Here is a 26,795-nt window from a genome sequence, read left to right on the forward strand (position 1 = left end):
CATTTTACAGATGGTAAGTGACTTGCTGAGTGATACTCCACATGAGGTTCATGGAGAAGGATGTAAGATTGAATCCCCATTTTACAGATGAGGAAATGGAGGAATGGAGAAGGGAAGTGACTTGTCCAAGGTCACATGGCAGACAAGTGGCAGAGCCAGCATTAGGACCCAGGTCCTCTGATTCCCAGACCTGTGTCCTTTCCATTAGACAGCACCGCTTTCTACAGAATATATCATTAGACTACCAGTGACTAAGAAATTAACCTGCTGGCGATTTCAAAACAGAGCTTTGAATTAGGCAATCCGATATCTTGAAAAGGTACACAGAGGGATTTGCATTTTAAGAGGAGTTAAGGCAACATCATTTTAGATTAATTTACCGGTCACACCTTTGCCCAGTGTAGCTTTTCTTTGAACCATTTGACGCACAATTGTCCTGTTAAATGTATCAATTAGCATTTTTTTAAATGAGCATCTTCATTGTGAGAAGATCCTAACAAGTATTTGGCAGAGAACAAGGGACAGCTGACATGGTCCCTGCTCTCCAAGAGCTTGGAGGGCAAGGCAGCTTGGAATAATTTACAGGTAGGGGGAACAAGATGACTATGCAGATAAACATTTAAAAATCACATACTGTGTATGCTTAGTGCAGAACTGAGCGCTTGGGAGAGTACAACCGTGTGGCTCAGTGGAAAGACCCCAGGCTTGGGAGTCAGAGGTCATGGGCGCGAATCCCGGCTCTGCTGCTTGTTAGCTGTGTGACTGTGGGCAAGTCACTTCACTTCTCTGGGCCTCCGTTCCCTCATCTGTAAAATGGGGATGAAGACTGTGAGCCTCGTCTGGGACAACCTGATTACCCTGTATCTACCCCAGCGCTTAGAACAGTGCTTTGCACATAGTAAACGCTTAACAGATACCAACATTATCATTACAGCCGAGTTGGTAGACACGATCCCTCCTCCCAAGGAAGAGTATAAAAAAGTTGAGATATACAGAAATGCCACGGTTGAATATACAAGTGCCCACCTGTCTCAGAGGTGCACGTTTCCACTGACCTGGTGATTTTTCAGCCTCAAGGACCCAAACGCACATCACAAAGAGGACAAGAGATGGCTCTAAGAGGAGATGGCACTATTAGTAGCTCAGTGGGCAGCATGAACTGATGACGATGGTGATTGCGGTATTTGTAAAGCACTAACTAGGCTCCAAGCCCTGTTCTAAGTGCTGGGGTAGATCCGAGATCATCAGTCCCTGGCCCCGCGTGGTCGAAGTGGGAGGGTATAGGATTTAATCCCCATTTGACAGTTGAAGAAATGGAGGCCCAAGGAAGTGAAGTGACTTTCCCGAGGTCACACAGCTGACACGTGGCAGAACCAGGATTGGAACCCAGGTCCTCTGACTCCCAGCCCCGTGCTCTCCCCACTAGACCATGCTGCTTTTCTACAGATGGTCGGAAAGGAGTCGGGGGAGAGGGGGTTTCTGTTGGATTGCCGAGTTGATTCCACTTTTCTCACTGGATTAGGAAGGTTGGATCAGTATCACTTTTTCTGTGGTGATATTCCAAGTTCCCCACCCTTTTATGAGTTCAATGGAAACAGCACCACTCAGTGATTAAGAGACACGAGTTCAGGTCTGGATTCTGCTAATGAGGACAAGGATGACAGGTGCAACTCTCAACGCACTACATCGCTGCCCGCCTACTGGCTCACTGCACTCTGTGCCTCGACAAGCAGGGATGAGTGCAAGTGGTGCAGCCACTGACACTGGTATCAATTCCTCCTCCCAAGACCGAGGCTCATCCTACCTTCCTGATGGGCGACTCCAGCAATCGCGCAGCCACAGTGGCGTTGGAATCAATTCCTCCTCCCATGAGTGAAGCTCATCCGGCCTTCCTGATGGACTCTAGCACCATCATTCTTGGACCCAGGGAGAGTTTTATATTTCTTATTAACTCTTCGAACCACAACCCTGCACAACTCACCATAAAGCACTCGGGACTGGGAAAAAGGTCTGTTTTTAAAAGAAGGTAAAAATCTTAAGCAGTCTTCCCACATTTTTGATGCAAAACATTTGTTCGATACTTTTCACACAAGTGTATACGGCCAACATTTTTTGCTCTGCAAAATGCCAGTTGACTAAAAGGCCGATATACTCCTTGAGGGCAGGGATTATCTCTACGCACTGTATTGAACTCCCAAGCGCTTACTACAGTGCTCTTTCCACATTAAGGGCTCAGTAAGCACTTCTGATGACCCACTGACTTTGTCGAAACACCCACCATGTGAGAATGTCCTGGAAGCAATATGTAAGTTCCCGTGAGCAGGGAGCGTGTCGCTTTATTCTGTTTTTCCCAAATACCTACCAATCACTTGGATTTATTAAGCGCTTACTGCACCAAATAGGCATTCAATACATGCACTGAGCAAGCAGAGTTTTAGTCTAATTCAGACAAATAAAGAACTCAAATAAAAACTAAGACAGTAAATAAAAACGGTTTTGCATCTCAACTCACATCTTCTTTAACACAAAATTTCAGACCTGAAAAAAGGTTTTCCGTCCTTTATTTTTTAAAACAAACTCTGAAACTACAATTCAATTTCAAACTGTAAATTATGACATATCACATTCAAATATGCTTGCACTTTAGAACTTCGGATACTGTTACAATAATGAGAAACTTCATAAAGATGGGCCAGGTTTGAAATAAGGGATCATTTTCCTTTACTAGTGTGTCACGATTCACTAGTTTCAAAACGGTTTCTTTTGAAAAAAAACCTCATTCTTTGGGCATCAAGTTCATTCTATAAAAAGAAATAGCATAACAAAAACTCAAAGGTTTTGAATTAACGTTCACTTGACTTTAGGAGAGGGGGAATGTAAATTCTATATATAAATATGGAGGGTTTTTTTCCCCATCAGGCCACCTCCCCTTTTTCACTTGGACAACTCAAACATATTTACATCTTCTTTGCTCAAGGGCCTCTCTCTCTTAATATACATTTAAATGTAAAATAAGACTACGGGAGTCCAATTTCTACCTTGACATCTACAGCTGCTTTAAAACCACACTGAGTTTTTCATAGAAAGATCATCATGAATTTGGTATTCTCTAGATCACCTTCTTTCCCTCATTTAAGAGGGAAACCAGCTACTTCCTGGTCCAATTAAACTTCACCTTTCCTCTGAATCGACTTCTACCGGTACAACACTTGCTACGTATGTCTTGATTACTTTCCGTGAGCTGTCAGTTTGATTTCGATGAAAGACGGCCATATAAAGTTTTTTTTTCCACACGTACAAATACGAAGAAAGGCAACAGTGAACAGTGCTATAAACTGCAGATACTGTAGGCTGTGGTAACTGCTGTACTCTAGAAGAGATCACAAGTATTCAGGATACGTTCAGCAACAGGAGGAAAACAAAACAAAACCAAAAAACCAGACAGACCAGGAAAGTGGTGAAAGATAATTACAAACCAAAAAGGGGGTAAACTCCACCTGGTACAAAGTATGTTTCTGAAACCTAAGTTTTATCTGAACACCTTACTTTCCCTTAGGAAAAGTGCGGATTAGATTAATTTAGATTGAACAGTAGGGTGAGAGAAAGAGGGAGAAAGGATTGTCCTTGCTTTTAATTACATCAGAGAAATGCACTGGGGTTTGCCCGAGGATCCTTTTGATTCCTGTATCTGTAGGTCAACCACACGCCCAAAATCTGAAAAAGGACAGACAGTTTAAATTATATTCAGCCACTTTACTGATAGCAGATCTTTCGAGTTTCTCTGGGGCCAAGTCTAAAACACCACTCGGGGGTTCTTGAATTATTGGTATCAAAAGAAAATTTTACCTTCTAATTAGAAGGGAAGGACACTAGGCAAAGATTATTAAAGTAGTGGAATGCAGTTGGTGGAGAATGCATCTTCATTTGCTCTGAACAATATTTAGAATAATTTGATCTTTGTTAAGTGCCAAGCACCCTGCTTACAATCAATCAGATTAGACAGTTCCTATCTCTCATGGGTCTCAGAGTCTAATGGGGGGGAGAAGAAGTATTTAATTCCCATTTTACAGCTGAGGAAACCGACATGGAGAAGTTAAATGACTTCCCCAAGGTCAAAACATCAAGAGTCGGAGCTGGGATTAGAATCGAGCCTAACTCCTAGTTCATATTAAAAAAGACTCCCCAGACCGCCCACAAATTTGGCCCTGCAGGGAAAGAGAGGCTGCATTTCTTACAATACTGAAAAAAAAATACAAATTCTGTCTGAAATGGCAGTGAGTCACCCAATCGTCTCAGTGCTGCTCTGCCATTTTCAAACCCACTTCTCCCCGCTTATTCCTAACACCTGTGCAGTGCCATGTTAAGGAAGGAAAATGAAAAGTTAAGTCAGATGCATCACCATGATTTTTAAATTGGGAAATTTAGGAAATTTGAAATTCATCAACTGGAAACACAAATCCTCCCCAACGTGGCATGACTTCAGAAGGGCCCAATAGATTTGCTGAGACCCAGTATATGCTCTCCCCTACAATCATGGAGGAGAAGCATGATCTAATAGAAAGAACACGGGCCTAGGAGTGGGAAGACCTGAGTTCTAATCCTGGATTCTGCCACGTGACTGCTGTGTGACCTTGGACAGTTCACCCAACTTCTCTGTGCCTCAGTGATCTCATCTCTAAAACGGGGATTCAATACCTGTTCTCCCTCCTTAGATTGTGAGCCCTGCAAATCTCAGGAATACTACTAAATAATAAGAAGGTACATATTAAGCACTTATTAATTAATCCTGATTTTACAGTTGAGGGAACTGAGGCAAAGATAAGTCAAGTCATTCATTCAGTCGTATTTACTGAGCGCTTGCTGTTTTCAAATCACTGCATTAAGCGCTTGGGAGAGTATAATACAACAACAGACGCATTCCCTGCCCACAAGGAGCTCAGTCTAGAGGGGAGGACAGAGAGTAATGTACATAAGTAAAAGGTATATACACAAGTGTCAGGGGGATGGAAGGAGGGAGGGATGAATGAAGGCAGCAAGTCAGGGTGTGACAAAGAAGGAAGTGGGAGAAGAAGAGAGGAGGGCTGAGACAGGGAAGGCCTTTTGGAGATGTGCTTTCAATAAGTCTTTGAAGAAGGGGAGAGCAACTGTCCATCTTATCTGAGAAGGGAAGACATTCCAGGCCAGAGGCAGGATATGGACAAGAGGTTGGCAGTGAGATAGAAGAGATCGAGATACGATGAGAAATTAAGTGATTTGCCTGAGGTCACACAGCAGACAAGTGGCAGAGCCGGGATTAGAACCCAGGTCCTCTGACCCCCAGGCCCGTGCTCTTTCCCTCATTGTGATTTGCCACAGCCAGCAGTGGTTTGGCAACACTAGGTTAATTAAAGTCAACAGGAGCTTAATTTGGATAATTTGCACAGAAGAGCAGGAGACTGCGTTCTACTCCCAGGTCTGCCACTGAGCTGCTGTAGTGCCTTGGCAAATCAATTAATCTCTCCAAATGATCTCCTTCTTGCCAAACCCAATGGCCTCTACTCCATCCTCATCCTCCTCAATCTCGCAGTTGCCTTCGACACTACGGACTACCCCCTTCTCCTGGAAATGTTATCCAACCTTGGCTATGCTGCCATTGTCCTTCTTGGTTCTCCTCTCATCTCTCTGGCTGCTCATTCTCAGTCTCTTTCACGGGCTCCTCCTCTGCCTCCCACACCCTAACTGTGGGGATCCCTCAAAGTTCAGTTACGGGTCCCTTTCTATTCTCTATCTACACTCACTCCCTTGGAGAACTAATTCGCTCCCAAGGTTTCAACGACCATCCCTATGTCGGATCCAGCCCTCATCCTTCTCTACAGTCTCACATTTCCTCCTGCCTTCGGGACATCTCTACTTGGATGTCCCACCACTTAACACACCTAGAACAAAACTCCTTATCTTCCCACGCAAACCCTTTCCTCCTCCGAGTGCCCCGTCACTGAAGACATCACCAGCATCCTTCCTGTCTCACAAGCCCATAATCTTGGCATTAGCCTTTACTCCTCTCTCTCGTTCAACCCACATATTCAATCTGTCACCAAATCCTTTGGGTTCAACCTTCACAATATTGTGAGAATCCACCCTTTCCCCTCCATCCAAACTGTTACCACCTTCCCTATTGCATAAGCCTCTTTGCTGACTTCCCTGCCTCCTGTCTCTCCCCATTTCAGACCATACTTCACTCTGCTGCCCAGATCATTTTTCTACAAAATCATTCAGTTCACTCAAGAACCTGCAGCGGTTGCCCACGCACCTCCGCATCGAACAGAAACTCACCATCGGCTTTTAAAGTGCTCAATCAATTTACCCCCTCCTATCTAGCCTTGCTGATTTCCTACCACAACACAGCCCACATATTTCGCTCCTCTGATGTCAATCTACTCAACTGTACCTCAGTGTCATCTATCTCGTCACTTACCTCTCACTCGAGTCCTTTCTCTGGCCTGGAATGCCTTCCCTCTTTATAGCCAACAGAAACTCACCCTCTCCACCTTCAAAGCCTTTTCAAAGGCCCGTCTCCTCCAAGAGGCCTTCCCTGACTAGACCCTCATTTTCTCCTCCCTCACTCCTTTCTGCATTGCCCTTACCCTTGGATTTCCACCCTTTATTCACCCCTTTCTCAACCCCATAGCACTAATATATATATATCCATATATACCCATCTCCCATTCTAAACTGTAAGCTTGTTATGGGTAGGGAATATGTTTACAAACTCTTTTATACTGTACTTTTGAAGCAGTGTGGCCTAGTGGACAGAGCATGGGCCTGGAAGTCAGAAGGACCTAGAGTCTAACCCTGGCTCTGTCACTTGTCTGCCGTGTGACCTCGGACAAGTCTCTTCACTCTTCTGGGCCTCAGCTACCTCATCTGTAAAATGGGGATAAAGACTTTGAGCCTCATGTGGGACAGAGTCTATGTCCACTCCAATTTGCTTGAATCCACCCCAGTGCTTAGTACTGTGCCTGGTGCAGAGTAAGCACTTAGCAAACCCACCATTATTATTATTATTATTATGCTTAGCACAGTGCTCTAAACGCAGTAGGTGCTAAAGTACAACCGACTGATTGATTAGGGACAGAGATACCTGCTTTTCCCACCTCCAAGATCATAGATTCCATGTGGGATGGGATTGGTCTAATCTATCTTATATCTACCCCAGTGCTTTGCACCTAGGAAAGGGTTTGTACCTTAAATACAACTCCTCAGGCCTACACTGTTATTAAAGATAATATTGCAGGTCTCCTGACTGGTGTCAAAGAGTGTTGTGTTGGAGAAAACTACTAAAAATTGCAGGACATAAACTATACTGTCCTGACCCCTTAAAAGGGGATGCAATTTTGACACACAGTATGGCCGAGTGCATAAAGCACGGACCTGGGAGTCACAGGACCTGGGTTCTAATCCCAGCTCCACCGCTTGACTGCTGTATGACTTCGGGAAAATCACAACTTCTCTGTGCTTCAGTTACCTCATCTGTAAAATGGGGATGAAGACTGAGACGGACTAGGACACGCACTGTGACCAACTTGATTAGCTTGTATCTACAACAGCACTTAATACAGTACCTGACATTCAGTAAGTCCTTAACAAATACCATTTAAAAAAAAATTATTCTATTTCCAGGTCACACTGACAGAAATACCAGACAAATTTTCATGGAAACCAGTGATGAACTGGAGAGAAGCCCGCCTCTTTCACTCACCTCCGTGAAACTAAAGAAGAGGCCGATGCCCCCAACAAATCGCAAAACCTCTCCTGCATACTCTTCTATGATCGGTGCGCACAGAGAACACAGCTGGCCGCTTTGGAAGCAACTCTGAAACGGGAAATGCACAAGATTTGGGGAATGACCTCGTTTCCTGGGAAAGGATTTAGTCCGGTGCTTGTTTTGTTCCTTCACCCTTCGGCTCTCTCCCACCCTACTGTCTCAGCCATTTAGGACCCAAATGAAAGTCACGGAGGAAAGGGGAAGTCCGGTAGGAAATGTTAAGGAAGGAGCAAGAGAAGCAAGGGCCTGCTAGATCTCTTGATGGCTGGTTTCCTAGGATATGTTGACCTTTTCCTGAGGGAACAGTCTCCCACCCAGACTTACAGCAAGGCAGGTGTCATTGTGGTTAAAACTTCGGAATCCACAGCAGTTCAAACTTCTCTGGATGTCATTTCTAGCACTGGCCGTATTGTTCCATCCAACTTCCAGAAGCTGACCCTAGGAATACATTTAACAAAACAATAAATGTCAGGCCTAAATCACGTCTCTCCCAAGAGCACAGTAAGTGCTCAATAAATATCACTGATAAATAATCCATTGGGATTTATTGACCCTGAGGTGCAGAAGTCAGCCTGGGAGAGTCACAATTATGGTATTTGTTAAGCGCTTACTAGGTGCCAGGCACCGTGCTAAGCGCTGGGGTGGATACGAGCAAATCGAGTTGGACAAAGTCCCCGTCCTGCATATGGCTCACAGTCTTCATCCCCATTTTACAGATGAGGTAACTGAGGCTCAGAGAAGTGAAGTGACTTCCCCAAAGCCAGATAGCAGATAAGTGGCGGAGCAAGGATTCGAACCCAAGGCTTTCTGACTCCTAGGCCCATGCTCTATTCACTACACCCATGTAGGTAATTATAAAGAGAGGAGATGAGAATTCTTGCCTCATTGCAGCTATACTCAATCAATGGCATTTACTGAGCACTTACTGTGTGCAGAGTACTGTACTAAAACGTGGGAGAGTATAATAGAGTTGGTAGACATAATCTCATCTCTCTGGACTTTACAGTCTAGTTTTAAGATAAACAGAATAATTTTTAGCCTCAGTTCCACCATCCTTATGTAGACATCTGTAACTTATTTTAATGCCGGTCTCCCCTTCTAGACTCTAAGCTGCTTGTGGGTAAAGAAACATGTCTACCAAGTCTGTGGCACGGTATTCTCCCACATGGTTCATTCAGTGCTCTGCATACAGAAGCGCTCAATCAATCATATTTACTGAGAGCTTACTGAGTGCAGAGAACTGTACTAAGTATTTGGGAAAGGACAATGCACCTGAGTTGGCAGAGGTGTGCCCTGCCGACAACGAGCTTTCAGACTAGAGCATACCACTGATTAATTGATACTTCCAAGAAGGACTCAGTGGTACGATGCAGTCAGCTCAGTCCTGCATTTCTAGAATTAGTATACTCAATATTTATTAAGTGCCTACTTTGTGCAGAGAACTGGGTAAGAAATACCCAGGTGAAAATAGACACGGTCCCTGTTCTTTAAGGGGCTCACAATCTGAATGAATGAAGGGGATGGGCAAAAGACTATTAGGAGGCATGAAATGAAAACAATGTAAAAAAAAGACAAGGGCAATGATCAATCGTATCTACTGAATTCTTACTATGTGCAGAGCATTGTACTAAGCGCTTGAGAGAGTACCATGATAAATCCAACAGAAGGGATTGAGGATTTGTCTCTATCTGTTGCTGAATTGTACATTCCAAGTGCTTAGTACAGTGGTCTGCACATAGTAAGCGCTCAATAAATACTATTGAATGAATGAATTTGGTTAGAGGCACAGACTTTCAGGCTCTTAAGGGCTCAGAGTCCAAAAATCACAGCAAACACCACAGTCTTTGTGACTTTCTGGAAGTTGAGAATGCTGCTAGCTGTCGCTGCAGATACACTCCTTACTGAGTACAGAGCTCTGCACATGGTAGGTGCTCAATATACACTGTTGATGGACTGACAGACTCTAAGCTCATTGTGGGCATGGAACTTGTCTACCAACCGGGTTATATTGTACTCTCTCGAACGGTTGGTACAGTGCTCTGCAGAGAGTCAGCACTCAGTAAATATGATTGATTGATTCATGGGCTCGAGAACTTCAAAAACCTACTCCTTAGAACATCACATTATCCTCCCTTCCCCATCGTCCCCTCTCGTTCTCTCTGCTCTACCCCCCTCCCTGCCCCACAGCACTTGTACATATGTACATACTTAAAATTCTATTTATTTTATTAATGATGTGTATATATTTATAATTACATTTATTTATATTGATGCTATTGATGTCTGTTCACTTGTTTTGATGTCTGTCTCCCCCCTTCTAGACTGTGAGCCGTTGTGGGAGGGAAATGTCTCTATTTGTTGCTGAACTGTACTTTCCAAGAACTCAGTACAGTGCTCTGCAAACAGTAACCTGAATAAGTGAATGAATGAAAAGGGTGACCACGTGGTCTCAGCCCTGAAAGTTTCTTCCTGTAAGTTAGAAAATAGAAAGAGAGGAGGACTGCTTCTATGAGACAGCAAGTGTTTGGTATCAAATTTTACGCCATAAATCGGCAAGGGTGCAACAATTTTACGATGCTATTTAATGATGCTATTGGATCTGGCTATTGGTGGCATTCAAGCCATTCTGAACATCAACTGCTATAATGTTGTCCTCCTTGCCCTTCAGTCGAGAGAGAGAATGAGGAAGAGGGAGGTGGGGAGAAGAGGGAGGAAGTAGAAGAGGCCAAGAAAGGGGTAGAGAGACAAAATAGAAATCAACGTAGAGACTCTTACCTGTTGCTCCTGGTTCAGTGCCAAACAAGCGCAAGAGACAGAAAACTGCACAATAAATACCAGCAAAAGAATAATCATGTACTGGGAGTTCATAGTTAAGGAGAGTAGTCTACCTTTTTGAAAAAATACACTTCACATTTAACCAGGTACTTCACCTCTTTAGCCATCTTATAACCACACACTTAGCCAGGCTTTTTAACCCTGGACCAAATGGACGGCACCCCAAGACAAACTGCCCTCTACGACCCAGCGCCCAAACCCATCAGACTTCCAGGTGAGGCTCGCCCCAGGGATATCCCAGTACATATCCCTCTGCCATGTGAAAGCATCGTGACCTAGTGGAGAGAGCACGGGCCTGGGAACCAGAGGGTCCTGCGGTCTCAACCCGGCTCTGCCACTTGATTGTTGTGTAACCACAGACAAGCCTCTTCACATCTCTGTGCCTCATTTTCCTCATCTGTTAGATGGGGAGTCAATGTCTGTTCTACTTCCTACTCCTACTTAGTGTGAGCTTCATGCAGGATGGGGAGATGTGTCTGTCACGATTATCCTATATCCATCCCAGCACTTAATCCAGGGCTTGGAATAGAGCAAGCAGCTAACAAATACCACAATTTAATACACGCCTGAATCCCTGTAGCTGCTGCTTTAATCGATGTAGCCAGCAGTCTGAGCATATACGCCTGGGCCTTGCAGAACCTTAAAGTGCTCCTGGGTATGATTATTGCATGTTCTGGTCTTCTGTCCTTTTCTAAGTGAATTTCCCCTTTTGTCTATACCAACTATTTGGGCAGCAACATGGCTTAGTGGATAGAGCATGGGCCTGCGAGTGAGAAGGACCTGGGTTCTAATCCTAACTCCACAGTTTATCCACTGGGTGACCTTGGGCTAATCACTTCTCTGTGCCTCAGCTTCCTCAACTGTAAAATGAGGATTCAAGGCTTGTTTTCACTTTTACTTAGACTGTGATCCCATGTGGGACAGAGACTGTGTCTAACCTGATTCACTTGCATCTCCCTTAGGACTTACTACATTGTTGAACACATTGTAAGGGATTAAGAACTCCTCAACCTCCTCACCAAAAAAAACCAAAAACACACCATTTCATTAGACCATAAATTCCCCAACATTGCCTCTTTTATTCTTTACAACTTCTCCAGTCGATAATTTTGTTTTGTTTTGGATTTTTTGTTTTGGTTTGTTTTTTTGGCGGGGGTGTGAGGGCATTTCAGATGTTGGAGATTTCTGGTTTCCCCATATAGGATTGGGAAGGAGGACATCGAATCAAGAGACACAGATAAACGGAAGTAGGAAAACCAGAAACTGTGAGGATTCTATTCTGGGATCTGAACTTGGGTGGTTTATCTGGCAAATAAAGACAGGATTTGAAATTAACAATCACCTTATAATGTTACAGCTACAGTCTAATGAGTGCACAAAGCACTCTTGAATTAGTTCTGTAGTTTCCAGCATTTCAAGGACTGTGTTCACCAGGGGAGTTTTATGACTAGTTTATAATTACTTGCTTTTAAGATGATCTATTGGACACGCATAGTTGCTTCCTTGCTCAGAAAAACGATGGTGCCATTCTTCGTTTCAAACTGACACCTGCTGACTTTCACTTTCAGATTCTAAAAGATCAAAACTATAATCTGGAGATTGTAGAAGATGCTCTTCATGTATTTGTATATAAAGATTTAATGATCTGGTGGATTATGCACTAAATTGGGAGGCTTGCAAAATCAGAAAGACCAATTTAAGGCAGTTCTAATATCAGGAAAAAAAATCTTATTTCTTAAAGCAGATACGGTGGAAATTCAAGTGGTTTTACCTCCACAAAACCCCAGTGTTGACTATTCTTGAAGCAGTACTAAATCACTACGGAACAAAATCAAATTACCCTGAGTTTATCAAGCTTAAGGACACCCACAGTTTGTGGAATAAATGCTTAAATATTAAAAGAGTATACCTGATGCATCTCTCCAAACACATATATCTCTCTCCATGATTCTATTTATCTTGATGATGTCTCATTTTGTTTTGTTCTGTTTTGCTGTCTGTCTCCCCCGTTTAGACCATGAGCCCGTTATCGGGCAGGGATTGTCTCTATCTGTTGCTGAATTGTACATTCCAAGCACCTTAGTACAGTGCTCTGCACATAGTAAGCGCTTAATAAATATTACTGAATGAATAAATGAACATATGAAAAAACTGGTAAGCCAAAACAGCAGCTAGACTAACCTTCGCACACTTCATCAACTCTTAACATCACCTCACAGCTAGAAAACAGTTTCCCTTGCTCTCGCCACTATTCTGAAATCCCTGATTACCGTGGCTAAACAACCAACCTGACTAGCTCCGACGTTTGTCCGTTGACCCATCTCAGTACATTAGGGTCGGTGGAGAATAAGAAGTTTTGGCTCAGGATTCCAATGACTGTGGGTCACTCATGGCTCCTTTCAGCCACACTGCTGGACAGAGTTAGCGGGCACCATCGGTGGAACTGAGGCAGAGGCCAAAGGCGACAGATAAAATTAACCACATTAAAATTTGGTTGTTTGTTTTACGGTATATGTTAAGTGCTCACTATGTGGCAAGCACTTTTCTAAACTCTGGGGTAGATACAAAGTAATCAGATTGGACACGATCCAGGTACCACATGGGGGCTAACAGTCCTAATCCCCATTTTACAGATGAGGTAACTGAGGCAAAGTGAAGTGACTTTCCCAATGTCACATAGCAGATAAGTGGCAAAGCTGTGACTAGAACCCAGGTCCTTGTGATTACCAGGCCTGTGCTCTATCCACTAGGCCATGCTGCTTCTCACTTGGATCTGTGACCTCTGGACACTGGATATCCAACCCCACAACACATGCACATATCTTGAAATCTCATATTAATTATGTATTTATATCACCCGTCTCCCCCTCTATCCTGCAAGCTCATTTAGGGCAAGGAATGTGTTCACTGACTCGGTTGTATTTTACTCTCCCAAGTGCTTAGTATGGTGCTCTGCACACAGTATGCACTCCATAAATACCAAGGATTGATCTATCAAGTAGAAATTTGTAGAGCAACAGACCTTGTGCACTCCAAAGTTTTTTTTTTTCCCCCCCATCAGCTGACCGAGTCCCATGTGACCGTGAGCCTGGCTGACTAAGCAGGACAGCAGCAGCTGCCAACAACCTTCTCCTGCACCTGCCCTTGAGATTTAAATGTTGATTTATAGGTCGCTCCGTGGCAGGTGGGGGGGGGGGGGGAAGCGAGATTGGAAAAGAAGCACAAATCATTATAAAGCAGCGTGGTCTAGTGGATAGAACACAGGCCTGGGAGTCAGAAGGACCTGGGTTCTCATCCCTGCTCCGCCACTTGTCTGCTGTGTGACCTTGGGCAAGTCACTTTACTTCTCTGGGCCTCAGTTTACCTCAACTGGAAAATGGGGATTAAGAGTGTGAATGGGATAGGGACTGTCTCCAACTTGATTACTTCATATCTACTCCAGGGCTTTGAACAGTGTTTGACACATAGTAAGTGCTTAACAGATGGAAAGAGCATAGGCTGGAGAGTCAGAGGTTGTGGGTTCTAATCCCAACTCTGCCACCTGTCAGCTGTGTGACTTTGGGCAAGTCATTTAACTTCTCTGTGCCTCAGTTACCTCATCCGTAAAATGGGGATTAAGACTAGGAGCCCCACATGGGACATCCCGAGTCCCTTGTATCTGTACCAGCACTTAGAATGGTGCTTGGCACATAGTAAGCGCTTAACAAATACCATCTATATTATTATTATTTCTGCGATGGCATCACCAGAAATCTTCAGATTTGACCACCACAAAGGATACGAAGAAGAGCAACACCTGGTGGTGTTTGACGGCTCCAATCAGCCCGACCAACGCGATCAGAAACAGGAAGATGCCCACTGCGATGACCACGCCGACCACCCGCAGGCTGGAAATGAGCCCGAAGCCGATGCCCCAGGCGGCGATTCCGATCAGCAACAGGCTGACCAGCTGCAAGAAGGACAGACAGAGAGAGAAAGAAATCAATTTCTGTGATCACTCAAATGTGGGCTCTTAAAGTGGCACTGTGTGACCGCGATCGAGTCGAATGACTTCTGTGCCTCAGTTTCTTCACCTGTAAATGGGGATGAAATACCTGTTCTCTCTTCTAGGCTGTGAGCACCATGTGGGATGGATGGGGACTGTGTCCAATCTGCTCATATTGTATATCCTCCCCAGCACTTGAAGCAACGTGGTGTAGTGGATAGAGCATAGGCCTGGGAGTCAGAAAGTCATAGTTCTAATCCTGCTCTGCCACTTGTCCGCTGCGTGACCTTGGACAAGTCACTTTACTTCTCCGGTCCTCGGTTACCTCATCCGTAAAATGCGGACTGAGACCGTGAGCCCCACTTGGGACAGGGACTGTGTCCAACCCAATATGCTTATATCCACCCAAGCGCTTAGAACAGTGCTTGGCACACAGTAAGCGCTTAACAGATACTATAATTATTATTAATTATTTTACAGTGTTTGGTACATGGGAAATACTTAAGAAATATCACTAATATTATTACAGAAGGAACAAGACTTCAAGAGGGAGAGTTGATTTTAGTAGAACAGTCCCACAGACAAAACAAGCCACCGTAAACGTCTGCTTTCTGAAGTCATTTTGCCCTTAAAACACACTTTACGAATGTTGTCACTGAAAAGAGAGCATTCAGCAATTTCTTATGTGCACACCCCATCTACTTACCACATGACTGTCAAGTACATAGACCTTGGCCATGATAAATCATCTCACTTGCCCAAAGGGAATTGCACATCCCCTACAGGTGGTATTAGTCTTTGTACAAATTGCAAATCATCACGTGGCCCAGTAAAAAGAGCACAGGGCTGACTGGGAAACAGGAGACCCAGGTTTGAGTCCCAGGTGTGTCACTGGCCTGCAAAGTGATCTTGGGCAAGTCACTTACAGAAGCAGCATGGCCTAGTGACAAGAGCACGGGCTTGGAAGTCAAAGGATGCGGGTTCTAATTTCGGCTCCGCCACCTGTCTGTTGTGTGACCTTGGGCAAGTCACTCCAATTCTCTGTGCCTCAGTTACCTCATCCGTAAAATGGGGATTAAAACTGGGAACCCCATGTGGGGCAGGGATTGTGTCCAACGATTACCTTGTATCTACCCCAGCGCTTAGAACAGTGCTCTGCACACAGTAAGCGTTGAAATAAATACGATCGAACGAATGAATGAACCATGCTTGGCACATACTAAGCGCTTAACAAATACCACAATTATTACTGAGATCCCTGGGTATCAGATTCCTCATCTGTAAAATGGGGATAGGAATGATTGTGAGCCCTACGTATGTCAGAGATTTGGTCACACCTCATAATTCTCTATCTACCCCAGTGTTTAGCACATAATAAGTTCCTAGACTTGTGAGATCCCCAAAAGGATGGGGACCATGTATAAATCCTTTCTGGGTATCCTCTCCCAGTGCTTAGTACAGTACTCTACACAAAGTAAGCATTCCATAAACACTATTATTACTACTTAAATGCCACTATTCTTAATCGACACTTTCAGTGAACCCCAGATACAAACTGGCCTTGCAGGTAATCAATAAGTGCTACATATTCAGGTAATCAATAAGTGCTACGTATTAAGCTTTTGCGATCCTTTAGCATTGAGAGAATATTGAAGTATGATGAATATTGAAACATCTGATGGAAATAGAAAAGTCATCAGCAATCTTAAACCAACCATTTTAATCAGAGCTTGAAGGTCGTGCTCCACAAAGGAAGCCGCTAATAATAATAATGGTGGTATTTGTTAAGCACTTACTATGTGCCGAGCACTGTTTTAAGCGCTGGGGTAGACACAGGGGAATGAGGTTGTCCCACGTGGGGCTCACAGTCTTCATCCCCATTTTACAGATGAGGGAACTGAGGCACCGAGAAGTGAAGCGACGTGCCCAAAGTTACACAGCTGCCAAGTGGCCGAGCCGGGATTCGAACCCATGACCTCTGACTCCGAAGCCCGTGCTCTTTCCACTGAGCCACGCTGCTTCTCATGTACACACTCACTGCTCTTGTTTTAACTTTTGGGTAGAGAAACATTTTCAGATACCTTTTCCCCTTTCTGGTGTTTGAGTGAGGGAGAAAGTCATGAGGATTTGAAAATAACACACCCAACCATTAGTCTGTAAGCTCCTTGAGAGCAGGGTTCAAGTCTACCAACTCTATTGTACTGTATTCTCCCAAAGACCTAGTACTGTGCTCTAGACTGTATGGTCCTCCCTCTAGACTGTAAGCTCCTTGTGGGCAGGGAACATGTCTACCGACTCTGTTGCATTGTACTCTCCCATGCACTTAGTGCAGTGCTCTGCACCCAGTAAGTGTTCAATAAATACCCTGATTGATTGATTGCTCAGCACAAAATAAGCACCGCTCAACAAATACCACTGATTGATAAAATAAATTTGGCTCTAGCAATGGCTGACCAGCCAGCTTAATACTGGTGACAGGGCATTAGAACAAATAATCAATCGTTCAACTGATGCTTTTTTCTGAGTGCTTACTGTGAGCTATTATCCTAAGTGTTTGGGAAATTACAATATAGTAGAGTTGGCAGATGTAATCCCTGCCCTCAACGAACTTATAGTATAGGGGGAGAGACAGACTTTAAAATAAACTATAGATGAGGAAACAGAGTAAAAAAATATTTACACAAGTGCTATATAGCTGGGGCGAGTATCAAAGAGCTCAAGGGGTATACACAGCCAAGTGCGTAGTTGATGCAGAGTGGAGGATGGGGAGGGGAAATGAGGGCTGAGTCAGGGATCACTCAATCAATTAAAACAACCTCAAAAAGCCTCAGAATTAAGGAAGCAGTCAATAATATTGCGCGAAGGATAAATTGTGCCAGGCGCATTTCGTCTCTTCCTAACGACAGATTACCACAGTCGTTCGCCCTTGTTCCTGTGGTTGGTAAGGAGTTAGATCCCATCCTCCATGACATCCTAATTGACCAGCTATTGTTACAAGGGCCTCACCCCATAGAGACCAGAGGAAGGTAGGACACAAAACTAATATGGGGCGGGGGCAGCCTGGCGAGAGACAGCGGTGACGGAAAAAAGCCAGGTTGTACGTGAGCAGCGGTCAGACAGGAATTACTCACGTCCCACTAATGAAAATATCCACCGCGTACAATCCCAGGAGGTATTGTCGGGAATAGGATATGCAAGAGTCATGATATGTTATCCTTCAACTCTAGTCTGCGTAGCTGAAACCCTCATTAGATAGAGTGCAGTGTGGTCACTTCACTTTAAAATGGATGTAGAGAAACTGGAGCGAATCCAGAGTAGAGTGACAAAACTGATTAAAGCAATGGAAAATAGGTCAGGTGGGAAGAGAAAATGCAATTGGGGTTGTTTAACTTAGAGAAGACGAAGGATGACTTAATCTTTCTAAATATTTAAGGGGATATTATGGAGAGGACATAGGCCAGATCTTCACTTTAATCAATCACATCCTGAAAGCACTTACCGTGTGCAGAGCACAGTATTAAGCACTTGATATTAACACAAGTATCTACATATTAATCAAGCAATACTATTTATTAGGCATCTACTGCACTAAATACTTGAAAAGGTACAAAATAAGTAAAGCGAGGCAGCTTGGCCTAATGGCTACAGCACAGGCCTGGGAGTCGGAAGGACCTGGGTTCTAATCCCATCTCTGCCACTTGTCTGCTGTGTGACCTTGGGCAAGTCACTTCACTTCTCTGTTGCCTCAATTACCTCATCTGTAAAATGGGGATTAAGACTGTGTGCTCTATGGGGGAAAGGGGCTGTGTCCAACTCAATTGTCCTATATCAACCTCAGCACTTAGTTCAGCACCTGACACATAGCAAGCACTTAAATTCCATAATAAATACATATATCTACATATTGATGTGTAAAAGAGAAGCAGTGTGGCTTAGTGGAAAGAGCACGGGCTTGGGAGTCAGAGGTCATGGGTTCTAATCTCGGCTCCGCCGCTTGTCAGCTGTGTGACCTTGGGCAAGTCACTTAACCTCTCTGTGTCTCAGTTAACTCAGTGGGGATAAAGACTGTTAGCCCCATGTGGGACAGCCTGATTACCTTGTATCTACTCCAGCACTTAGAACAGTGCTTGGCATATAGTAAGCGCTTAACAAAAACCAACGTCATTATTATTAAAACTCAATCCCTGCCCTCAAGGCTCTAACAATCTAATGAGGACTTGAAGAGGAGGAAATGGGCATAAAAATCCCAAGGGTACATAACATGGGGACCTTTAAGGTAGGAATGGTCGCTTTCTTCATTCTTCTTCTGGAGCCAGAGGGCATGACCACATGATCTCTTGATGTCTCCTCCCTCCTCTGATACATGACATGTGACGGGTTACATCATATAACATTCACAGTTCAAGAACATTTAGTTCATTCACTCATTCATTCATATTTATTGAGCGCTTACTGGGTGCATAGCACTGTACTAAGTGCTTGGGAGAGTACAATCCAACTATAAACAGACACATTCCCTGCTCACAATGAGCTCACAGCCTTAAGGGAGAGAGAGAAATTAATGGGCCTAAATCAATAAATTAGTTTAGTTCATTGGTTCGTCTCCATCAGCTTCTTCCCAGAGGACCTGGAGGGCGCCTTTCTTCAGCGTCACATATCCCTAGAAACTAATTTGAAACAGAAAGTAAATTCAGACACATAAGAAATGATTTCCTTCCTTTGGGAGATGTAATGTGGATAAACCAGATTATGGATCCGATAACTCGTAGAAAGCAAGGTTTGTGCGAGCAGGAAACTCCAACCCTTCCTGTTTACTTTTAAAAACAAAGGAAGGTTAATCGTGGAACCGCTGGGATTAAAATGGTCTCTGACTAGTGGAGAGGGAAGCTCAAAGAAAATAGGCTGAAAAGTTTGTCAAGCAAATACTGCCTCTTCAACCAACGCATCATAAGGGCAGTTATGGGCACACAAGGATATGTTTTGGTGAAGGCCTAGAACAAGAATTGGAGGAAAACAGTCACAGAAATGCAACGATAAAGATCACAGTGGTTCCTTAAGAAGCAGCTTTTGAAGTAATGCCCATGAGCTAAATTAATTTTTAATCAATATTTATCCAGTGTTGTGTGCAGAGCACTATTCTAAGAGTTTGGAGAGTACTATTGGTAAGACACCCTCCCTGCTCAGTCAGTTTACAATCTAGCAGGGGGGAAACAGGCATGAAAATAGATAGGGAAAATGAGGGAGGAGATGGAGTCCAGTGCCTGGCACATAGTAAGCGCTTAAATACTTTAGGTACAGACGTGCAGTGGGGCGAATATCAAGTGCTTAAGGGGTACAGATCCAAATGCAAATCAACCGATTCTCTCTGACCACTGGGTTGTGGGAAGAACAAGAAAGGAGGAAAAGAGGAAAAGGGCAGAACAGGAGGCATAACCAGCTGAGGAAAGAGTAGAGGAAAAGAGCAGTGTGGCTTAGAGGATAGACCATGAGCCTAGGAGTCAGAAAGACCTGGGTTCTAATTCTGCCACACCACTTGTCTGCTGTGTGACCTTGGGCAAGTCACTGTAAAGCTCGATGTGGGCAGGGAATGTCTGCTACAGTGTACTCTCCCAAGAGCTTAGTACAGCGTCCTGCACACGGCAAGTGCTCAATAAATATGATTGACGACTTCTCTGTGCCTCGGTTACCTCATCTGTATAATGGGGATTAAGACTGTGAGCCCCATGTGGGACAGTGACTATGTCCAACCTGATTCGCTGGTATCCACCCCAGAGCATAGTACAGTACCTGGCACAGAATAAGCGCTTAACAAATACCATAAAAAGAAAAACAGAAAAAAGGATTTAGTTGGGAAAGGCTCAGAGAAAGAATATGGCCTAGTAAGCATTTAAATACCATAAAAATATATAATTTTAATTCCCATATCGACATGTGAGTTAGCATTTGCCCCTCAGCATTTGTCCTGTCCATATTGACTAAACTATGATACCTCTCCACCTGGAAAATACTGGCACATACCTGTGGCAACGACACTCACATTTCCCCCAAACCCATTCCCAAGAAAAGCCAAACACAAAGGAAACAGACAAAGAGAAAACATTTCTCATTAGGCCCATTTGTCTGATCCCATGTAGACTCTGGATAGAAGGCCCAGATAGCATTTTCCCTACTAATTTGAAACCAGCAAATCCATCTTCATTGCAGAAACCACAGAATGAACAGCACTGAACTGTCCAATCGAACTTCAGGGCCTTTCTTCTGCCCTACATTCCTTAGCCTGAATGAGCCTTTAGGGGTCTTCCATGGTTCCTTTTCTTTGATGAGGGATTAGCATAGTAGTGTGAGAAAGGAAAGACATCCTTCTTAGCTATTGTTTAATCGAATTTGAAACACACCTTAAAACAGAGATTCAGTTAAGTGCTGGTTAAGGTTTTCTGACCCACAATTTTCTGCATTGAGCACTCACAAAAAGAAAACGCAAAACACGTCCAGAGAGAGGGAGAAAAATGATAGAAGAAAAATTGCAAACAAATGGAATAACATTACTGGGAACCAGGATTTGAGTTCACAGGAGCTCTGTGGTGAGGAAATCAATCGAATTTATTGAGTGCCTACTGTGTGCAGAGCACTAAATGCTTTGAGAGTATAATATAATGCTATAAACAGGCCTTCTCCTCGTTATGAATTGGTGAGAGCCCATTAAAACACTGCAATCTGCTTTTGGAGGGTGTTTCTTTTTTCTTATCTTGGGTGTGCACTGTTTAGGTAAGCAGCAAAAGTTGTTGGGGGAGAAATGCAAAAGGTTTTTGGGCGGGGGGGGGGGGGGGGGGGGGGGGGAGTCTCAGTTAAGCGGTCACAATTATGGCGACTGTTGGGCTTGGACTAGGAGAAATCTGATCAGAGACAACCCTCAAAATAAGGGGACAACACTTGGGAAACTTCGAGTTACTGATCAGAAATAGACAGACCTCCATCTGTGACCTTTAACTTAAATTACCTGGGCAAACCCTGAAGCTCTGCCCCATTTAGCATTTAAAACTAAGGAGGAAGACCCAAATGTCAACATCATTCAGAGTTAGGAAAATAGATCCGGGTCTCCATTATTCTTTTCTATTTGCATACGGTTTATCTTAGGTAGAACATTTTAACCAGGCTGACATCAGTTTCCCCATCAATAAACTTTATCATATACAAATAAATATGTCCCTCTTTTCAACTATCACTTGTCTAGTACTGCATGAGCAAAGGTGTTATAAAAAAAAATGTATGAACTCTTTTGCTATTGCATCTTTCTCCGCACAGTCATAGGTACTTGACCTTCTACACTCATCAAAAAAGGGGGAAAAAAACTAAGCTCACTGTAGCTGGAACAGCTTTAAATGTTTCAGCAAAATTTTAAGCCACCTGCCCTCCCATGCTAAAAATTTCTTGTCTATTCTATTCCTTTCAGTCAGTAACAGAGAATAAAATGCCTCCCTTCCCTCAGAACAGCTGTGAAAAGCCATAATCCTAAAATCAGTGATTTTTGTTTCAAAAAACTGAGTTATCCACACTTTTGAGTAATCCAATTTTGAAGACTGTAGGAAATGGGGATGGGGGAGCATTACAGTTCTGAAGTTTGAAATAGATGGGAAAAATGTATAATTTTCTTCCTGGCTTTAGAGGAATTTCCTCAAACCCTTTACCATGCTACTTTGGCACTCACTTCAGGTTCAGAAATAAACTATGCTGCCTGAAGGTGAAATTTTATAATCTGATGCCAACTAATGCAATGGTTACCTAGACTCTTAATTATCAAAAACTCATTAACCAAAAAAAAAATAAAAAAATCAAGCAGATAGAAAGTATCCACATTTCCAAATCTAAATCAGCTCTTGGTGAATGATAGGGATGCAAGAGTAAAAGATTGCAATTTCCCCCTTACCACAAAATTTCAGGAAGATTTCAGAATCAAATATCCAATTCCTCTATATCGCTAAAAAGCAGAGATGTTCAACACTTTTTTATGGTAGTCGTTTAAGTGCTTACTACATGCCAGGTACTGTGCTGAGTGATAGCGTTCTTCCGACTCCCAGGCCCGGGTTCTAGCCACTAGCCTATGCTGCTTGGCCACTTTGCCCAAGCTGCATGATTTCAGAAGAAACTAGAGAAATGTGGTAGTCATAACAGTATTTATTGAGCACATACTGACTCAATGTGCTATAAGAAGTTCTTGAGAAGCACAACAGAAGCACAAGACACATTAGCTGCCCACAAGGAGCTCACACTTTTTGGTGGGAGGGCGGAGGGAAGGAGGGGGGCAACAGACATGGAAAAATGATCAAGCTGTGGAATGGATGGTATTCACTGAGCGCTTACTGTGTGCAGAGCACAAAGTATATAGTCTAGAGGGGGAGACATACATTCTTATAAATAATTTACAAATATTTTCAAAAGTGCTATGAGGCCAAGGTGGGGGGGGGGAAATAAATGCAATCCAAATAAAGTCAAGAGCTCAATCGAATGGACATATATAGACAGGGCTGTGGGCTCCCAGACAGGAAAAGGCTGTAGCGTTTAGAACTGAAGGTCTGATTTTCAGTCGTCATGGAAACGTGAGCCCAGAGGAGTTTGCAGATAGATAGAAATGTGCCCACACCACTCTGGACCAATACCTTTCCATCAGCCAAGCAACACAGTGCAAGTGGACTCAACATGAACAGGCAGCAAGGATAATTTGAAGAGAGTCAGGGAATAACCTAAAAATCCAATGAAAAGGATGTATTCTGTCTTATCTAGTCATTCCTCCTGTTTGAGGTAGCCATATCTGTAGCCTGCCCACGCCATACCTCTCAGCTAGTGACATGCACAGGAAATCACTGCCCTGACCTGGGTGAGCCAAGTGACCACAGGTATTGTGGGCTGAGCAGTCAATAGCATTTACTGAATGCTTATGGTGTGCACAGCACTGTACTAAGCACTTGGGAGAGCACAACAGAGTTGGTAGACCTGCCCCCTGTGCTTAGTACAGTGCTTTGCCCACAGTAAGCGCTCAATAATGATGACTGAATGAATGAATGAATGAATGCCCACAAGGCGCCTGGGGGAGACACATTAAGATAAATATATTACTGAGACTGATAGTGGGATCAGTACTTATTTATTTACTTATCCTAGACTTTAAGCTCGTTAGGGGCAGGGAATGTGTCTGCTAATTTTGTTGTATTGTACTCTCCCATCTGCTTAATACAGTGCTCTTTTAGACAGTGAGCCCCTTGTTGGGCAGGGATTGTCTCTATCTGTTGCCGAATTGTACATTCCAAGTGCTTAGTACAGTGCTCTGCACACAGTAAGTGCTCAATAAATACAACTGAATGAATGCTTTGCACTTGCACTTAGCAAGCACTCAATACCATTGATTGATTGATTACCCACTTGGTGCAATGCAGCATGGCATAATAATAATGATACTAATTGTGGGCATTTGTTATGCGCTTACTATCTTCCAGACATTGTATTAAGACCTGGGGTGGATACAAGCAATTGGGTTGGACACAGTATTTGTCCCTCATGGGGCTCACAATCTTAATCCCCATTTTACGTATGTGGTAACTGAGGCCCAGAGAAGTTAATTGACTTGCCCAAGGCCACGCAGCATACAAGTGGCGGAGTCAGGATTAGAACCCATGACCTTCTGACTCCCAGGCCAGTGCTCTATCCACTACGCAATGCTTCCCTGGATACAGCACAGGCTTGGGAGTCAGGAGGTCACGGGTGCCAATCCTGACCACCACTTGCCTGCTGTGTGACCTTGGGTAAGTCAGTTAAATTCTTTGTGCTTCAGTTTCCTCATCTGTAAAATGGGGATTGAGACTGTGAGCCCTGCGTGGGACAGGGACTGTGTCAAACCCAATTTGCTTGTATCTACCCCAATGCTTAGTACACTTGCCTGCTCTGTGACATTGGGCAAAACATGTCCTTTTGTTTCCTCATCTGTTAAAGGGAGATTCAACAGTAAGCGCTTAACCAATACCATAGGTATTTATTATTATTGTTAATAATAATAATAGTAATGATAAAATCTCTCGCAGCACTCTCCCCACTTACGATTGGTTATCAGGAACTCCAACTCAAGAGTCAGAAATCTCTGACCAAACATCAAACCTTGACGAGCAGGAGAAAGGGTCAGCAGTGGTGAGTCAGGGGGAATAAAAAGGGAGCTCAAAATGTAAGGAGCCCAAGAAGTTTTAAGTTTTTAACAGAGAGAAGCTTCTTCCTGCCAGGTTTCCCCCCTAACCCTCCTTCCTTTCCTCCTCCAAGTTCTCTTCAGTTGGCTCTCTCTCCACATCCATCCTCCAAGCGTTTAGTACAGTGCTCTGCACACAGCAAGCGCTCAATAAATACGATTGAATGAATGAATCCTCTGTTAGGACCCTTAGATCAGTCATGTTGACGGCTGGTATCTAGTTGTCGTCCATTTTGAAGCCATTTAGAGACCCAACACATCAGGACTTGATGAGAACAGCAGGGAGATTGCCAGTTGCCATTCATATGGCACATCTCTAAAGTGATCCTTTCCATTACTGTGCCTGTGTGTTTGACAAAACCTGAGTCATGTTCACTTGGACAAGTGACTCAAGATCCATTTATCTTAGTTTCACTTTCCCTAAAAAAATTGGCATACTTGGTCCTCTCATGAGGCTGGCATCGGGGTTCACAAATTCTCATTTTATAGAGGCCTTGCCCATCTTTGTCCTATGGGTCACTAACCACGACTATGGGGGGAGGGGGCAACTGGACGATAAAATTCATATCCAGAGTCAAGTGCTCTGGTGGGGATAATGGCATTGACTGAGCACTCAATAGGAGCAATTTGTAAAATCCTAAATATAAATCTTGGCTCCTCCTCCAGACCCCTCCCCACAAGCACCCCCTCTTCCCCATATCCTTCCTACCCCTCCACCACTTCCTTCGCTGCTCCAGGATCACTGAGTCAGGTAGGGGGGTTGGGTGACATCCCAATTATGGCTGCTTAGTTCTCTCTGATGGCAAGGAGGCCTCACAAAAAGCAGCAAGGCCTAGTGGAAAGATTCTCAGGTCTGGGAGTCAGAAGACTTGGGTTCTCACCCCAGCCTCACCACTTGCCTGCTGTCTGACGTTGGGCAAATCATGTGCTTTCATTTCCTCATGTGTAAAATGGGGATTCGGTGCCTCTTCTCCCTTCCCTCTGGACTGTGAATACCGTATGGGACAGGGATTGTGTCTGATCTGATGATCTTCTATCCACCTCAGTGTTTAGCACAGTGCTTGGCACCTAGTAAGCACTTAAATATTATTATTATGTTCTGGATTGGAAAAAGTTCTTGGCCAGGGCTTAAACTTGACCCTTCCCAGGAGGCTGAAAAGCAGGTGCCACAATCTCAGGCAGAAAACATCCCCAAACTATTTGGACACAATTCCGAAATGCCCCGGGGCCATCTAATAATAATAATGATAATGGTATTTGTTAAGCACCTATCATGTGCCAGGCACTGCATGAAGCGCTGGGGTAATAATAATAATAATGTTGTTATTTGTTAAGCTCTTACTATGTGCAAAGCACTGTTCTAAGCGCTGGGGGGGATACAAGGTGATCAGGTTGTCCCACATGGGGCTCACAGACTTCATCCCATTTTTCAGATGAGGTAACTAATAATAATAATGTTGGTATTTGTTAAGCGCTTACTATGTGCAGAGCACTGTTCTAAGCACTGGAGGAGACACGGGGGAATCAGGTTGTCCCACATGGGGCTCACAGTCTTAATCCTTATTTTACAGATGAGGTAACTGAGGCCCAGAGAGGTTAAGTGACTCGGGTTGGACATAGTCGCTATCCCCATTCTACAGAGGAGTAAACTGAGGCCCAGAGAAATGAAGTGACTTACTCTAGATCACACAGCAGACAAGGGGTGGAGTCGGGATTAGAGCCCAGCTCCTTCTGACTCCTAGGTCTGTTCTCTATCCACTGAGCCAGGCTCCTTCTCATAGATGAGGAGACCTGCCTGCAGGGGGGATCCCCAAAGGGGCTTGGAATATTGCAGGAGGGTGGGCAGGATGGATGGGGGATAGGGAGGCCTCTCGACCCCACCCTGAGGGTGGAGGGAATAACAGGCAGGGATACCAGTATGGAATGGCACAACTCCATCATACCTG

The 26,795-nt window shown here is 44.0% G+C and overlaps 1 protein-coding gene across 1 annotated transcript in view; it reads right to left on the reverse strand.

Moving 5' to 3' along the window:
• Positions 1-2,543: 2,543 nt before the first annotated feature.
• The window catches only part of TSPAN13 (tetraspanin 13), a 39,036-nt gene continuing 14,784 nt past the window's right edge, over positions 2,544-26,795 (reverse strand). The window contains exons 2-6 of the mRNA XM_029071058.2: positions 14,421-14,588; positions 10,580-10,660; positions 8,129-8,242; positions 7,739-7,852; positions 2,544-3,714 (exon numbers count right to left, since the gene is read on the reverse strand). Coding sequence (XP_028926891.1) covers positions 3,640-3,714; positions 7,739-7,852; positions 8,129-8,242; positions 10,580-10,660; positions 14,421-14,588 — 552 coding nt within the window. The 3' untranslated portion in view covers positions 2,544-3,639. The remainder of the gene's footprint in view (positions 3,715-7,738; positions 7,853-8,128; positions 8,243-10,579; positions 10,661-14,420; positions 14,589-26,795) is intronic.

Source organism: Ornithorhynchus anatinus, chromosome 8 (assembly GCF_004115215.2).
Source record: "Ornithorhynchus anatinus isolate Pmale09 chromosome 8, mOrnAna1.pri.v4, whole genome shotgun sequence".
NCBI lineage: Eukaryota > Metazoa > Chordata > Mammalia > Monotremata > Ornithorhynchidae > Ornithorhynchus > Ornithorhynchus anatinus.